The following is a 17295-nucleotide window of genomic DNA, read 5'->3' on the forward strand; positions in this document are numbered from 1 at the left end:
TCTGGCCTACAAATCATATTCTGCAGACATAAGGGAACATGCTTGTTTGGTACACAAATCATCATCATTTTCATTCTTTTTTTTTTCCAGTGGAAATGAAATGCAAAAATTACCATTCCCACTCATAACTCAAATGTTATTTCTGCCAAGATAATCGCAGTATGATATTTTTTGCATATCGTGCAGCCCTTATCTGTATTTCTGATTCTCTAAATGCACAGGAGACATATAACGGCGTCAAGGCTACAGAACCTTCTGCTCAAACAAGACTCACAAGCCCATTTCCACTGTGTGGCAAATGACAGTGAGTGCCCCATTTATTGTTTTTCAAACATGTAAACATACAAGACAGTGACTTCAAAACAATCACATACAAGACATTGTGTCAACCAATAAAATAGAAAATATCATATTTATCTTTATATACTGTATACCCAAACAAATGAACATTGCAAGTTTGCAAAAGCCGGAATGCTAAAGAACATTGATATTCTTAAATATATATTTTAGATATATATATAAGGTAGATTTCATATACATAGATTCAATACGGACTTCTCCATTGTTTGATTTTTCTCTACACAGTCTTTCCTGGCACATTGCACATAACCTCAGGAATCATATTCATAAAGAATTCAGTTTGCTCATTGGTCAAAGGTGAGTTAACCTCTGCAGCTTATAGTCTCAACCTGACTAGAAGTCATAGATCAGTGCTCTCAGGTCTGGTTTGTACCTGCATGCAAGCAGATTATCACAAACACCTGCTGATTATGTGTTATCTGCAAGACTGACGTGTTTGAAATACCAGCATCTGCACGGTGCTGGTAACTCGTCAACACAGCTACGGTTTATACTGACGCACACAACCCCACAACTGCAGCTAGAGATGCTCCAAAGTACTGGCCACCAATACATTACCATTGGCTTGTAGTAGATTTACTGTCCAGTGTATTATCAGTGATTCTCATAGTGGCTGATAGTGTGACACCAGAAACATATCAGAAGTAGATTAATAACGTCCTTACTGCTCTGGTGATATTTCAGAGTATTTAGTAGAGTCAGATTTCAGTGTTATGTGCAACGGATTTAGCTTGAACTCTGAATCCTACCAAGCATCTGAAGGTGCATTAGAGCTATAAAAGATCATGCAGCAGGGTGAGCAAGAGAGTTAAGCACACACACGCTCCATTTGGTCACACCACCGTGCCGTTTTTTAAACATAAGGATGGGAAGCATATTTAAATGTGAGTACAGGCGGCACGAGGCCAGCTGATGAATCAGCTGCTGTGACTTTAATCTCATCTATTTATAGCTGCTAAACGCAATCGCAAAGACATTTAGATTCAGCCATAACAAGCTGTGTGAAAAATGTTGTCATTAGTCTGTGTTGCGTACGCTGCTGCTGGTGCACGTGGCGTTTTGTTTACTGCTGCAGAGAGCCACCGTTATGGCTCGGCTTAAAGCGATGCGTGTTGGCTCATGTGCTGAGCTGTAACGGAGTGACAACCACACCCAGCCGGCACAAAGTGCTACCGTGCCGGCTGGGTTTACAGAGTGCATCAGTGCTCACACTGCTGGATAAACAGCTATCCACGTTGGCCTTCACCGGGTATTTGCTTTTTGTCTCTCGTGTGCATAGAGGCATCTCTAGCTGCAGCCCAGTACCACATGTCCAAAACACAAGACATAAATCACTGTTACTCTTGACGCTTCGTGAATTCAGGTCCAGACCTCAACAGTCAAAGTAAAGGCAGTTTAAGAATAAATACACATTATGGTCCCCTCGCTGCCTTGTTTGCTACATCCTACTGAGGTAGACAGATGCATACTGCAATAGTCACCTTGCCAACCCCACATTCCCTGATGAGGCAATATTTATCTACACTAAACAAGCAGCAGAAACCTTTGTAGTGCACATTAGGCAGAAATAATAAGTACATACGTCTTGGATGTTGCAGTTCTGCAATAGTTAAGCTACTGTTCCCATGTTTCTACACAATATATCTGACATATTGTGCACTGTCATTCTTTTTCATGTAAGGACCTAAAGAAAAGTTGTGTTCAAAAGAGCTGAAAAGACTGCAAAAATATGCCAGACTCTTGCACACATCCATGCTTTGTAACAGAACTGGTCACCTCTCACGTTGCTTTGCTGGCTGTAACACTTGTTAATGATACTTAGTGAATACAAATGAGTAACACTGTTGTAGTGTGTGGTTATGATGCTTCTCTGTTGTTGTATTTCAAGGAATAACCCACAGCAGTTTCGAGGCACTCCACCAGGGACCCCGCTGAGAGGAAGTCCAGCTCCACCTCAATGAACTTTATGTAAATGGCAAAACGTTGAGACGAGTCTTCACCTCCCTTGCCGTCCTGACCTGTGACACCACCGCGGCAGTTCACCTGCAGGAAACGCGTCACAGCGGAGGGTTCGCTGTGGACGTAGTGTTTGCCAGAACCCTGAAAGTGCTGGAAGAGACACTGCTGTATGGTCCTATCCTCAGCTATGCCTAAGTAGCAGTAAGTGACTTTAGCCCCAGTCCTGTCACTCTGCCCCGCTCCTTCTCCATCAGCCTGACTCTCAGCCCCATTTTCTGACTCGCACTGAGGTAAGCTATGGTCTTCACTGTCACCCTGGGGAGAGGTCTGAGCGCTGTCGTTAGAGGACGACATGGCCTCATAGCCGACGGCGTAGAGTCCATACGCCTTGGGGATGTCCCCAGGAAGGAGGTAGTGGGATGTGCCCTTGCTGCCGCCTGCTGCCCTGGATTGGGATACAGGGATCCAGTCCACCTCCATGTGCAGCTCCAGGCAGCGCGCCTCACTGATGGTAATGTCCAGGAACTTGTAGTAGACATTCTTCCAGTTCATCTTTTGAACTTTGGTCATGATGATGCGGCCCTCGGGCTTCTCCGGATTGAAGTACTCGCGGAGCCTCTTGCCCAGCGGCACCTGCGAGCTGATTTCTGCGTAGTGGTAACGCACGTCCTCACGCCAGCGCGTGTTGTAGCCCACGCCAAAGATGGCCAGTTTGTTGGAGAGGTGCAGCCGTGAGAACTCAGTCCACGTTTGGAAGTGCTCCCACTTCAGCTCCACTGACTCAAGAATGCGCATCACAGTCTGCATCATGTCCCTTTTTCTGCAGAGGACCAAACAAACATAATAAGGACAAAGTAATACGACATGTTCTCCATGTTATAAAGTGTTGTACAAGCAGAGACCTGCCAGAATAAATAAGCAGCTTCTTATTAGCCTGGACTTGAGAAATATTTCTGTTAACTCTGACCCATTTACTGGTTTTCATTTTTATCTGGCCGCCCACCAGATGGTTATAGTAGCTCTGTTTTAGAGAAGCTTCAATAAATATTCATGCACCTAAAAAGGATAAACTCACACCTGCTTATGAAAAAGAAAATGTTGGTCTCTCAGTATATGATTCTGTGGCTCTTGTTTTGACACAGTCTACAGGGGCTAAAGTAAAATTTTAAAACAAAAGAACAAGAAGACGTAAGGTGGAGATTCCTCTAGGCCCTGCCGAGTAGGATTTTAAAAATTCTGGCTCTGGCGACTCCCAGTGGCTTTATCAGGAAAGATGCTGTGGCAGAGAGCACTGCACAGATTCAAATCACCAAACTCAAACCCCTTTCCTGACAGAACGGCTAAGATGAGATGGCCTTTGTTCCACTGTACAGTTATGGACTAAGACCATGTTAACCTCTGATCAGTTTATCAAAGTGAGAATCAACAGGGGGAAGAAAACTGCAACATCTTATTCGGAGTAACATCAAACAAATGACACTGTTACACTGCCATGATTCGGCTGAGTCCACTTACAACACAAAGCTTTATAGCAAACATGTTCAGCCTTTGCTCTTGGTGACTTACTGGGTTTGTTCTGACAGCTCTGCTTGAATCTGTAGAGCTCTGTTTTTAGGCACCTGGATTTCTTCTGAAGGGAAAAACAAGTACAAACATTAGACACAAACACATCGTCCTTGTGTCATTCACTGTGATCTGAACGCTGGTAGCAAACTATCTCACCAGTCTCCATGTCTCCCTCCTGGAAAGCTGAGTCCAGCACCTGGTTGCACCAGTCCTCCTGGGAGAAGTCTTCCAGGGTGCTGCCATCAGACTCCATCTCCTGATACAGTCCACTGCTGTTGATCAGCACGGGGGCACAGCTCTGGGAGTCCCAGCCTCCCTGACCAAACACCTTCTCCAGCTGCTCTATGGTGTAGCTGCTCTTCCTTTTGCCGATGCCGTGCTCCTTCACACGGCTGTAGCAGCGCCGGAGAGTCTGTATGTGAGGGGAGGAGACCTTGATGAACAAAACAAACAAAAAACCTTCGGCTTTGTTGGGACAGTTCTACACCATGGTGACTCACAGAAAGGGTCCCAAACAGGAGAGGTATCACCTCATGTTTTCAAAGCTATGTAAACTGGTTACTTACAGCAAGTCTGAGGAGTTTTCATGTTGAAATGAATTTGTCTGGCTGTGGTCAGGATGCACCAATCTGAGCCGTTCCTGAGACGTTAATAAGCAGATTCTCATTCAATACTTAACACTGCTGTGATGTTAGAGTCACTGCTGCTGTTACTGAGCATTTCCTGTATGTGCTGCACAATAAATACATTTTAATTCAAGAAAATGCTGAGAGTGCTATTCGCGGTTAGCTAGAGTTTGCACTTTTTGTTAGCAAGTTGCTGCGACATTGCAAAGACGAAGTCACAATGTATTACATGTGGAACAAAGCTAAATAAAGGAGAGTAGCATAGAAAACAGATACAAACATGTTTTAAGACATAAACAAACCTTGCTTAATAATTATTTACTCAGTTAACTGGGTTAGGTCTTTATTCATTACAACAAACACTAGGAATTAAATTACAACATACCACCACAAATATACTGTAGATAAGCTAAAAAAAAACAGTGTACCTTAAGGTTCCAGTGGTTTGTAATTCAGAAGTCAAATAAGCTAAACATATTAAAACATCTGCTGGATACTGCAGAAATTATTTTATTTTATTATTAGTTAATTTTATTAGTCAAAAATGACCTAAAAAACCTCAAAGTGCCAGTTTACCATTCAAGAGTCACTGGCCTGAGGGAAAGAACTCAGAGTCTGAAATGTCCCCCAGAGGACAGGTCTTCAAAAAGAGGAGCAGCGGGGTGAGACTCGTCTCTATCCACCATTGCAAGGTTTAGGTGAAACGTAATAAATCAAAGAGAGGGTGATCATTTCAGAACCATTTTGTTTAGTGCTTCTTTCCATAGTGGTCAGACGGACAACCTCAACTGTGACAGTGACAGTTTTCACACTTTCTACAACAGCTGGGTAAAACTGGACCACAGCTTTCCTTGAAAGCTTCCTGAGTTTCTGCAAAAAAGTATCATCTCTGATGAGCTGATGTTACAATGTTGTGAATGTTTCTTCCTGTTTGAGGCTTGAAGAGATTATAATGTCCCGAAATCTGAACTCTTTCACATTTTCAACCAGTTTCCTTCGATTTGAAGACGTAGTTTCCAACCCTCACCTTTCTTGAAGTCTATGATCATCTCTTCAGTTATTTCTTTTTTTTAACGTGTCTGATATATCTTTGACAGGTTAAATAAATTAGTTTGTAACTTTACTCTCCTCCTCCCTTATTTAAGAATCCCGTATCAATGAGCTAATGAACATGAAAACAGCCCACTAGTGTCCCACTCAGCACATCATGCTGCACAGTGCAGCTCAAACATCCAAGTGATGGAAGAAGAAGAAAAAACGTACTTCTGAGATGGGACATCAGACTGATAGATCACTAAACCTGGTTTTCACTGCAGGGCTGTGTATATTATGTGACATTTTAATATATAACTGGATTTGCAGGACATGGGGATTAGGTGTTATTTCTCATTTTTGGAAATCTGTTGGATGTCAAATTTTGTCATTTCAAAAATACGATGCTTAATGTTTAAATCTAATGAACTGGTTTCAAATGAATGGAAATGTCAGATGAATGTGGAGTGTTAACACAACCTATGGCAGTCTTTCTAAAAATACATGTACCTAATCTGTCTGTAACACACTGATAGCTGAATGAATGAACGACTGAGCTAAGCTAATCAACTATTTCTGGGTCTTGGAGCAAACAATGTGGTTGCGAATAAAAATAAATGTACATTCTTTTTATTCACAACCACATTTCTTCATTTGGTGATCATTTGACATCTGGAAACAAATAAAAACAACTATTGTATCCAATGTATTTATTACAATACCCAGCCACTGGTTAGTACTACAGGTACTGAGAGCACATGTCAGGGTGTTATAAAGTGGATCATTAGAGGAGGAGGCTTGTGTGTTTTAGCTGTGTGTCAGGTCAGCAGCTGGGGATAAGTAAATGTGACTGCATTGATTTTCCTGAACCTCTCCTGCTCATATAAGTCATATATGTCTATGAGCTGCTCTGCGGTACATGACAGCTGCTCCGCCCCGGTCTCAGAGCCACAGGTAGAGCTCCTGGTGATGGAGGATGAACATGCAGCCTCCCAGCCATTGTTGTGTCCTCATAACCTTATTTACCTTCATCCTCTCCCTGCACTGGGAGGGGGTCCTCTCGTATCCCAGCTCCGACAGGGCTCTGGACACCCGCTCGTACATGGCGGGACCGGGGGCCTTACCCGAGAACACGGTGCCCGCCACCTCCAGCTGCTGCATCCTCGCCTCCGTCAGCCTCTCGTTGCCCCAGACCGCGATGAGGGCGTTCGTCTCCGACGGGGTCCATGACATCCCCCGGCAAGCCGTGAAGCTGTTGGAGGAGGACGAGGCCGCCGTCCGGCCCGCCGTCCCGGAGCCCACGTTCAAAGGCGAGAAGCGGTTAGGTGTGGAGGGATTGGAGTGGTATTGATTACTGTCACTCAAATCCTCCGACTCGGGGGACGGCACCTCGGTTTTCGGGATCTTTAACGGCGTCGATATCTCTGGAGAGTGCTCCGCGTTACTGGACGCCGCCATGTTGCCTCTGTTGCTAAGGGGAGGGGAGGGAGTGTGACGTTGGGCGTTACGCTCGAAAGCGTGGAGAAAAATACGGCGTGGATCCAAGAAGGGGTGCGAAGGTGGATCCCGGAAGAGTTGGATTTCAGGTAAACAAGTAAACAAACAAACCAGCGCATCTCTGCAGAGTTACTCAGAGGAATCCGGGAACCAACCGATGTGTCATCTCAACACTAAGAATAAAAAGCAGCCCCAGTCTCATACCTGCCTCAGATGTTGTCCTCTCACATGAATAAAACTAATTACAATTGGTAATTTGGCATTAGTTAAACTATCACAATACACACAATGAATTGCTTCTGTTGTTCTCCATTACTGCACAAAGGTGAAAAGTCCAACAGGACACAGTCGTCGCTGGTCAGTGAATGAGACCTTTTATTGGATTTTGAAGGTATAATTGGTCATTTGATGGCCTGATTGATGGGTTGTGTCATTGTTTACTTCATCTTTTCTGTCACAGAGTTTGATTGGCATCCCTCAGGGTCTACAAGTCATTCCAGCCTGCTCTGCCATCTGTCTGGTGGTTGGCGGTGTGTGTGTGTCTGTGGTCATCTGGGTCGTGACCTGGCCAAAGGGACAGTAAGACCCCTCTTGGATGAGGTCTACACGCTGGCTGTCCAAGAAAGGTCAAAGACAGGAAACACTGGTCAGTCGAACCTTAACATGTCAAAACTGCAGCTGTCAATTAGTTCTGCTGTCAGGGGGAGATGAAATGTACCGTTTCTGATTGGATTTGATGTTAAGAAAGTGTGGCTCACGCTCTGAATAAATTTAATGATTTAGTGATATTCCATATTTTTCTTACTGTCAACAAAAAAGAATAAAAAAACCAACAATGTATCCTCCATAAGTAAAGTGTGTGTATCTGAAGTCTAATAGATCTTATTCCACTGTGCCAGAGACCACTGTCAATTACAAACACATTAATGAGCCACACTGTTGTACTGGGTGACATGTTCCTTCATCACCATGAACACACACACACACACCGACCTGCTGCTGTAAATACTCACTAAAGCAACAAATGTGTATTAATCCATGTCTGAAAATAGTGCCTAACAAATGGACTGCTTATTGCCGTCTAAGTGATGCTAGCTAAGAACTACAATATCCAGCTGACATGAGAAATTATCTACCCATTTTTAGTAACACTAGCAGGACTTTATGAGTGGAAATTGTGGTGGAAATTCAACAAAACTGGTTGAGACCAAGTTTGTCTTTTGTGAGTTTTATTTAAACCTTTGCAAAGGAGTCAGTCATTCAACAAGTGTCTGAGCTGAAAGACTGGAGGAAGAACAGTCACATTAGTTTTAGAAGCAGAAGACAACCCCCCGGTGATTACAGGCTGGGCACATCCACACCCACATTAGTGATAAGACCGTACAGTGTGGTCATTGTTTTCTCATAGTTTAGCTATGCAAGGTCATTCTCTGCATTACATCTTCTTCTGTGATACATTTAGCCCCTGCTGTCTGATACAAAGTAGAAACTAACAGGAAATTTCACCTTACAGTAGTTTTCCATTTGAGTGAACACATCATAAAAGAAGCATACATGACAATAAGTACATTTCCATGACAGTAATGTCCTGCTGGCTTAGGCAATCCCTTTTCCTCTTGCGTCACTGCATTTTTGTTTTTGTTTTTTTGTGAAATACTTGATAATGATTGGGTGGACTGCAATGCCAGCAGCTGGTAATAGTTTTCACTTACTCAGTGAAATATCTTCACATCTATTTCATAGATTGGCCCAAATTCGGCACAGATATTCATATCCCCAGAGGATGACTCCTAATAACTTTAATAATTCCAATGACTTTTCCTTTTTTGTGTAAATATTATGTAAATGTATGTGTGAGTAAAATATTTTAGTCATTATCTGAGCATGCTAACATGCTAAGCTAAGATGTTGAAACATTCCAGACAACAGCATGTTTGAATACTCATTATGAGCAGGGCAAGCTGATGTTAGCATTTAGCTCAAAGCATGGCGAGACAAGCCTTAAGGATTTAAGTCTTCAGTAGGCCAGAAAGTAGAGAAGAGGATTAACACATTGTTGGTTTAGGTTGTATTTTTTTTTTTTTTTTCACCAGAATTATCCTCTGGGGAAAATTTTTACAAATGTGAGGAAATAAATAAATACAGACAAATGTATTTAGCTGGATGTATAGATTTTAGGTGAAGCAATTATGCTGTGATATAGCTTAATATGTGGTTTATCTATGTACTGTATGTAGAGTTTTGCTTATCAGTGAAATTACATGTCATAGATCCATATTAGTTTTAAGTAATATAAACAATAATACATACATGCAATATAACAATTTAACAACTTATTTAACAATTTATATTTTATTGATTTTATTGTAATAATGTTATGATTTTATCTTTTTTTTTTTCTTAATTTCCAAATAAGCAACGCAGAAATTAAATTCTCAGTGTAAAATTAACCTCGCTTATCAGTCTTCAATTACTTAATGCTGATATTAACTGAGAACTCGATGAGAAATGTGGAAGATGTTACAAAAGTGTGTCTCACTGGGATTTTTCACCATCACATCTAAAAGCAGTAAGGTCGAGTCTTCTGTGGCCTCATTTGTGTTTTACTATTCCTGAAAGCACATCTGAACAAAATAGTGAGGATCTATGTTAATCTATGTAGCATCAAGAGAGCGTCGTTATATTCTGGGGACATGTACAGACATAACTTAAAGTTAATGAGATGGGACTTTATTTGCACATTCAGGACACTGACTTCACCTTTCAGTTCCACCGGCTTTGCTGATGCCTCATGAATTTGAAGTCTGAGAGTAGCTTTTTTTATATAATTAGAGAATGGTTGTGATCATAATCCTGGTCTTATCATCAGAGGGAGGGTTTGCTTTTTCAAACTGTAAATGATTGCTATGAGACTGGACTTGGCAGAGATGGAGCACAAAGTTCAGCATAATGACCTGTGAGAGGATGGCTTTGATTGTCAAAATATATGCAGTATGTATTCCAATATTTACTTTTTTATGAGTTACAGTCAAGGTTTACATGAAAGGAGGCATGAAAATCAACCTTTGTGTTGCCAAAGGCAGGAAAATTAATGTTCCCTTTCAGTTGGGTGATGGATTTATTTTTTTCTCCATGCTCATCTTTGATTGGGCCACATCTGTTACCCATGAGCCTCGGCATTAATGGCAGTGCCAGGAATGGCCTCAAGTGTTTTTATTTAAGCGTATCTGAGTGCGGTCCTACTTATGGCTCCAAACTCATTACTTTACATGTGTGAAGTGACACGATGATTATGCAGTAAAAGTGCAGCCTGTCAGCTTAAATTTGATGATATTTTCCCCCATCAGATGATCTTATTTATTTATTTATTTCAAAGTGGTACAAGCCATTTAGTGGTGCAGACACGTTAAAGTAGCATTTGATACAGAGGCCTACTCTCATACGTGCTGAAAAGTCTTAATGCAGAGTGATTTCTAGACTGCAGCTGCCCAACATGACCCTATTAGCTTTCCACAGCAGTGTAATATATTCATGTATTAGAAATGGCTAAACACCTACACTCATCATATTCACTTTTCACATGTTCTTCTCAGCCTTTTTGCATTTCAGTGTGTCTCTGTAATAAGCACTGGCTCCAAACTGCACTTGGCAGTGAACTGAAGCAGCATGAAATACTATGACTAAATTATTAAAAGTTCTCATTATCAAGTAGCTACAAGCAGGCTACAGCTGACTGTTTTTACTGCTTTGAAACTGTCCATGCTCAAGTGCTCTGATTCCACAATGGTTCCTCTTCCAAGGTGCTTTTGAAATTAGAATTAGACATGACTTCATTGTTAGTAAAGTGGATTTGATTTATTGATTGATCCACACAGCAAAACGTATCCCAACATCATCTGTCCAATCTGCTCCTGTATCACCACACAAAAAATTCATCCAACATCAAAATGGTCCTAAAAGCAGTGAGAAAAAAAGTGTTCATGCTGTAAAATAACATAATGGAAACACATATTCAGTCTTTTAAACTGTCCCCCCCTCCTGTTTTTGGTGTCGTCTTTGAAAATGAGCCATCAGTTTTAGAGAAGGCTTTTCACATCCTCTATCACTTTCAGTGTCATTTCTCTCCCGTCATCTCCGTGGTCCGATTGTATCGTCACCAGATAGGTGTGAGATGACTGTGTCTCTGATACTGATTGCAGTAGACATGTCATCTTAAGCACACCAGGCTGAAAGAGCAGTCACAGTGGAAATCATGTCCGTGCCTTCTTAGCAGACAGGGAAATCACCCTCAGAAAGGACTGAGGGGTCTAACAAAAGAGGAAGATGGCAGTTGCACTAGTTGAGCTCCTTATTATTATTATTTTTTACTTTAAAACCAGCACATATGTGGTTTAGAAGGTTGCACCAGTGAATATTTGCTTTAGAAATTAAACTGTGTATTTAGAGGAGTTTAGATTTGAAGCATTGGCAATGAATTACAATGTCCCAGGTTGAGTGTCATTCCCCATCAACTCCAACAAAAGAATGATATGCCTCCTCATTAGTTTTGCAGGTTTTGTCGTAAACCAAAGCACTGGACAAATTGAAGTTTTGACCTGATGATGTTTTTATATGAAAAGTTAAGGGTTTGCAGAGTTCCATGACAGTCCTGATTTGTTGAGATATTACACTCAAAACCACAAATGTCAGCATCGTGGTGGCACCAGAGCAAAAGTAAAGGGATCACTGGAATAAGTAGTTATTGGATTTATTATCTGAACAAAATGCCTGTTCATCTTAGATATTGAGATATTCCTCAGATAGGTGAAAACTTTAATCTGCTGGCAGTGCTACAGGAAAAGTAATATGATCACCAGATATCTGAACCAAATTTCACCACATCCAATAGTTGTCAAGATATTTCACTTAAAAACACAAATGTCGACCTACTGGTGTCTCTAAAGGGAAACTCAGAAAATCACCAAAGTTGGTACGAATCATCCTCTGGGGCCCATGAATGTCTGTACAAAACTTCATTGCAATCCATTCAATAGTTGGTGACATATTTCAGCTCAGACCAAAGTTGTGAACCAACCCAATCAACACTGCTACCCCTGAAACCACACCTAAATCTAAGCCAACCTAAAGATAGAACTGAATCGATTACCAGAAGTATTGGAAGTTTTTGTTAGTTACTGTTAGTTACATTTAGCTCAGAGATCTACACTCTTCTGTAGTCTGTTCATAAACATTCACAACAAACACCAAAGTGATGCATTCACCCCAACTCTGGAATTTTCCACAGGACAGATATGTTGGATTCTCCCACATGTCCTCAAACAAAAGAACCCCCCCGAGCCCCCCCTTTGACTCTCCTGATGCTGAAACACCTCTCCCATCAAAGCCGTCCCAATCAGCATTTAGCTCTTTAACTTCCTCCAGCTGGGCTCATCCCCCCTCAGTGGATTCCCCTACCCTGAGCTAACCTCCCCCGAGCGACAAGGGGGCCCAGGTGCCATCACTGAACGAGACGTCGGGGTAATTTGGCTCGACATGCCCTAACACACACAGCGTCCTTATATCAGGGGCAGGGAGGGACTCTGGACATTAAACACTGTCTCATTAGGTTTATTTGGACCAAAAGGGGGACCTAATGAGAGGCGGTGTAATGACCAAAAACATCTGATCTCCGCTCGCTCCAAACAAAACATCCAGGTAGGGCCCAGGGTCAGGGCCAAAGTCATGTCACGCCTCCCTGCTTCTGAGGGAGGTGGGAGGGGACTGAGGGAATCCAAGTTCAAGCACTTATGAAGAAGAGAATAAAGGGATACTTGAGAGAAGAGGCACTCTTTATGTTGTGGATGCTTTAAAGCTAATCCATCCAGACTTTTTATTGAGGTCTCATGTGAATTGGGTTTATTCATGGTTGATTCCTCCTTGTTTGTGAGTCACCACATGATTTCTGTGTCTTGAGTTTGTGTTAATAAAAAGTTAAAATATTCTCCACCACCTCTTCTAAAATCAGTCTTTTCTGCAGATGTTGCCTCGTTTCTGGAGCTATTGTACACGGCTCGGGGATGGGGGGAAGTGGGGTGTTTGTTGTTCTGACCAGCAAACCAGTGCAGCCGAAAGTTTTTATTCCATCCAAAATGGTCGGCAGCTGGGTACCATTACCTAATTAAATCCAAATATCACAGGCAGCTTTTTGAATTAGGGACATTTCTCAACTCATTATCATCTCATGAATGTTAAATCAAGAAGCAAATAATTGGCTGGTGATGATATAGTTTGCAGTGTCATCACAATAGAAATTCATAAATCTTAATCTAAATGTGGTGCTTGTGTTCTAGTTGTTTGATTTTTATTGCAACACAGCAGTTTGTGTTATTTTATGCAGCGTTAACATGGAAACAGATGTACCTGATTTTACAAAGAGCTTTATGCACACTCAAATCAGACACCCCCATTAGGTGCTCCTCCAATCAGCAATATGAGGTGGACTGGGTTGGTATGCAGTCCCCCAAATGTCAGGCATCAGTGGAAAGACAAAGGAAAACAGTTGACATAAGTGAATGAAGGACTGCAAATGGTCACCGCTGTCTCCTGATCCTCAGCCCCCCCAAGAGAGGTTTGTTTCAGGGGAGGCTAATTCATGAGGTGATGGAGGGTGGAGAGATAGACTCAGTGAAGGATGAATGTACCTCTTCATGGTGGAGAGGAGCGCTGAGGTCTGCCCCCCACCCACCCTTTCATTCCCCCACCTTATCATCACTAGACCCCAGGTGTGGAGCAGCTGAACCACCCAGGCCTCTTGACCCATGGCCTGTCCACAGCTCAATACGCCATTAGCCTCTACAGCTGACCTGACCAGTGTGGCCACTGTCTACTGTCCAGTCTGAAGAGACAATAAATGGTGCCTGCTAGAGGAAAAAGTTTGACAATGAGGCAGTGTATAAATTATTAATGTATTTTTATTTTCTAATTTCTGATAATTTCCATAAGGTTTACTGGAAAGAAATAATCATAGGAAGAATACAGCAATATTTGCTTTTGCATCTTTTTGCACAGCAGATCAACTGAAAATGCAAAAATGTGAGATTTGTGTACAGTAATTGTAACTGACATGTACCAGGTGAAAGCAGCTGAAGTGGCAGTTAAACAGTAAAGGTGCTCTGCTGTGATCGTGTCCTCAGGCAGGACACAAAGCTGATTTTAGAGGCGACATGATATAAAGTCAAAGACACGGTCAGAGGCAAATTTGTCCTGGATGTGGAAAATTGTCACAAAGGTACAATCAATCAGATTTATGTGAATAACACCAAACTAAAATTTATCTGAAGACCATTTGAAGGTGAACAGTTAATGCTCAGAGTGTGCAACACAGATCTGATCAGGGCTAAAAAGAGCAAAATACTTAAACTGTGATTATGTAAAAACTATGAAAGATATATAAAGGCTGAGTTTATATGATAATGTATGAGGGTTGGTGACTAATTTAAAGCTTCAACAAAGATACTGAATGAATATTTACTTGTGTTTTATATAGATTTTCCATTGAGGATCTTTCTGTTTTTCATTTGTGCACGATAAAATTACACAGTTCTTTCCAGGAATCACAGCCTGTCAAAAACAAAGTGAAAATGTTGATTTTTTTTTTTAAGATGACCAAACTTTGGGTAATGTAAAATATAAATAAAAAATAACAATCTGACCAGTTTTTTTTTTTTTGCCATGGAGATCACAGATTTTTTTTTATTGCTGATATTGTTGCAATACAAGTATTTGTAGTTTTCTCTAATTTGGTATATGAAGCACAGGTATTGAGACCATTCAAACCAGCTAAACCATATTCGTATTAATGACTGATTATAAAGTTGCAGTAGAATTAATTAAACACAAGAACAAGGACTATACAATAACTGACAATTTGACTGATCAAAAATTGATAATAGATGATTATAGATGAATCATAGATGAAGCCACTGCATCTTTCTTCTTTGTGTTTACAAGATGAGTAAAGTGCTGGGACATCTTACACAGCTGACAAAAGTTTAATTTAAGTCTAATTCTGGGGATGAATCGTTTTATCAACAATGTAGTGGTCGTCATACATCATGGGTGCAGGTCAATGAAAACTTCTTCCCTTTGTTTTGGCCTACAGGTATTTGTCATGTTTTATATAATTTAAATGAACTTTTTTTTTTCAGAGTACAGAGGAAGAAAATAAATGCCAAGATAAAAAATCTCTGTATTGTCAGAACTTAACAGCTCAGAGACTAATTCTGCCAAACAGGATCAATGACTGTGAAAGAGAAATGGTTTTGAATGATGCTAATGTCTTGCTATAATTACACAGATGAGCGAATGTGGTTGTGTTCTTTCAAAGTCCATATTCCCCATAGGCCCCCCAAAGCTGTATTTTCAGACACCAGGTAAAAAAATGAGCTGTGATGATCCCCTTAATGTCCATATTAAATCCCTCTTTCATGTGACTAAAATGAAACGGATAAGACTGTATCATTTCTGACCTTCATGTACCAGAGACCCTCTTCCCTCCATTTCCTGCATAATTCACTGCCACCTCTCCTCTACTGATATACACCCTGTGTAAAGTCACAGCGTCACTCAGACTTACCGCAGGTCGAGTAGAAAGATCATCATAGTTCAAAATCTCATTGTGTTCATGGTTATTACACAAAGGTTGTTTTGAACAGTTAAGGGTTTATTTTTTTGGGTCTGTTGTATCAGGTTGACTCTTGGTGTCATGATATGTCCATGTAAGGTCAAAGGTCACTGGCCAAATGTCAGCAGGCAGAGGAGTCCAGGCAGATGGCGAGCTGCACTTCACTGCCTCTGCTCCAAAAAAATGACCAATCAATAAATCTAATGAGACCCAGATACTGAAGTTTATGCAGCTGTGATAGTTTGATGAATGGAGAGGGGAATTTATGGCTTATTTCCCTGTAGTATTACAGATTTAGAAACTCTTCTTTAGTGATATGGATTTTTGAGATTGGAAAAATGAGATATTCTTGTGACACACAGACAACAAACTTTCAGAAATCATCACACCAAACAGCAGCATGTAATTATTTTACAAATAACCCTGAAGAAATAATAACATGTGAAACATTACTTCTCCAATTCTCTGAAATTCAATGAAAACATGCAGGTTCACACATTTTGGAGGAGAAGACTAGATACAGAAACTCTTCAGTACCTTAGAGGTTATAAATAAATGTCCTTGACCATATATGACTCCTAAGATCCCCTTGTTAGACAAAAAACCTTGACATAGCAGGGTTACCTGAGAGAAAAGGGTCACACATCATCAGAACACACCCTCTCTCCTCCCCTGACAACTGCTGAGGCAGGAGACACCCAAACCCCCCAATTCAAGAGAAAATAGAGACGACACATACACTGGAATAATGAAGCAGAAAAGTGTATTTGACTGTCAGTTTATATGAGTATGTGCATGCATCTGTGTGTGAGTGATGAGCGGTGTGTGTGTCGGAGCGGTGCCCCTGCTGTGAGCCTAATTAAAAGGCACTGGGTGCAGAGGGGGCTGCTCTGGCACCCAACCGAGCCCCTTTATATCCCTGCTTCCCTCCCTCTCTGTACCCAGCCTTTGATTATCGTGGAGCACTAATGCCGCACAAATGCAGCCGCACATGTGACCCCTCTGTAGCCAGGGAAAGGTAAGCAGAACAGCAGAGAGCACCTTTCCCCCCAGCTGCAAAGCTAAAAGTCCTGTTTCTCTCAAATGTCTGTCAAGTTGAAGTGAAATTACAGAAAGCAGAATTTACTGGGTTAGTCAAAAGATTTATTTAGTCTCTGACGTGGCTGTGAATGTTCTCTCTTTAGAATCAGGGTCACAGGCGCTTGGGTGGTCTCCTCTGGCACCAACAGCTGAAGGGGCCCCAAAGAGGATGGAGAAATATTCTGTGATTACTCCTGATCTACTTTTAAAACACTGTCACTGACATCCAGTGTGCCCCTTACAAAACCTGGTATATAGCTGGTATGTGTCATATTTGCATTTAGCCTGGTGTCAGCTGGTTTCAGCTCTTTATGTTTGCCTCTCTCCTCCTCTCTGTGCTCACATATACAGTATATTAAAACAGCTGAATTCACAATGAGGCTGATCTCATTTACATGTTTTTCTGTTTCTGTTGTCAGACAACAGAAACAAATATGAAACAGTGACTGGGGCGTGGTTCATTAAGACTACATGTTAACCAGCAGTCACTTCCAAGCTGCTGCTAAAATCCTG

The 17295-nt window shown here is 41.4% G+C and overlaps 1 protein-coding gene and 1 long non-coding RNA gene across 3 annotated transcripts; one reads left to right on the forward strand and one right to left on the reverse strand.

Annotated features, from left to right (window-relative positions):
- Positions 1-253: 253 nt before the first annotated feature.
- msantd2 (Myb/SANT DNA binding domain containing 2) lies at positions 254-7126 on the reverse strand. 2 transcript variants are annotated; one of them, XM_071460217.1, is made up of 4 exons: positions 6570-7126; positions 4042-4297; positions 3886-3949; positions 254-3139 (listed from the first exon to the last, which is right to left on the reverse strand). In XM_071460217.1, exons 1-4 carry the CDS (start codon positions 6999-7001, stop codon positions 2218-2220), a joined length of 1674 nt encoding a protein of 557 aa, XP_071316318.1. In that variant the 5' UTR covers positions 7002-7126; the 3' UTR covers positions 254-2217. The 2 variants fall into 2 exon arrangements, with proteins under 2 accessions (XP_071316318.1, XP_071316319.1); XM_071460218.1 differs by lacking the exon at positions 6570-7126 and adding an exon at positions 4452-6479.
- Positions 7004-7895, forward strand: LOC139607413 (uncharacterized). Its single transcript, XR_011684849.1, has 2 exons — positions 7004-7129; positions 7501-7895. It is a non-coding gene; the product is annotated as an uncharacterized lncRNA (long non-coding RNA).
- Positions 7896-17295: the final 9400 nt, after the last annotated feature.

Source organism: Trachinotus anak, unplaced genomic scaffold, assembly GCF_046630095.1.
Source record: "Trachinotus anak isolate AG129_WGS33_773 ecotype Australia unplaced genomic scaffold, CSIRO_AGI_Tana_v1 ptg000024l, whole genome shotgun sequence".
NCBI lineage: Eukaryota > Metazoa > Chordata > Actinopteri > Carangiformes > Carangidae > Trachinotus > Trachinotus anak.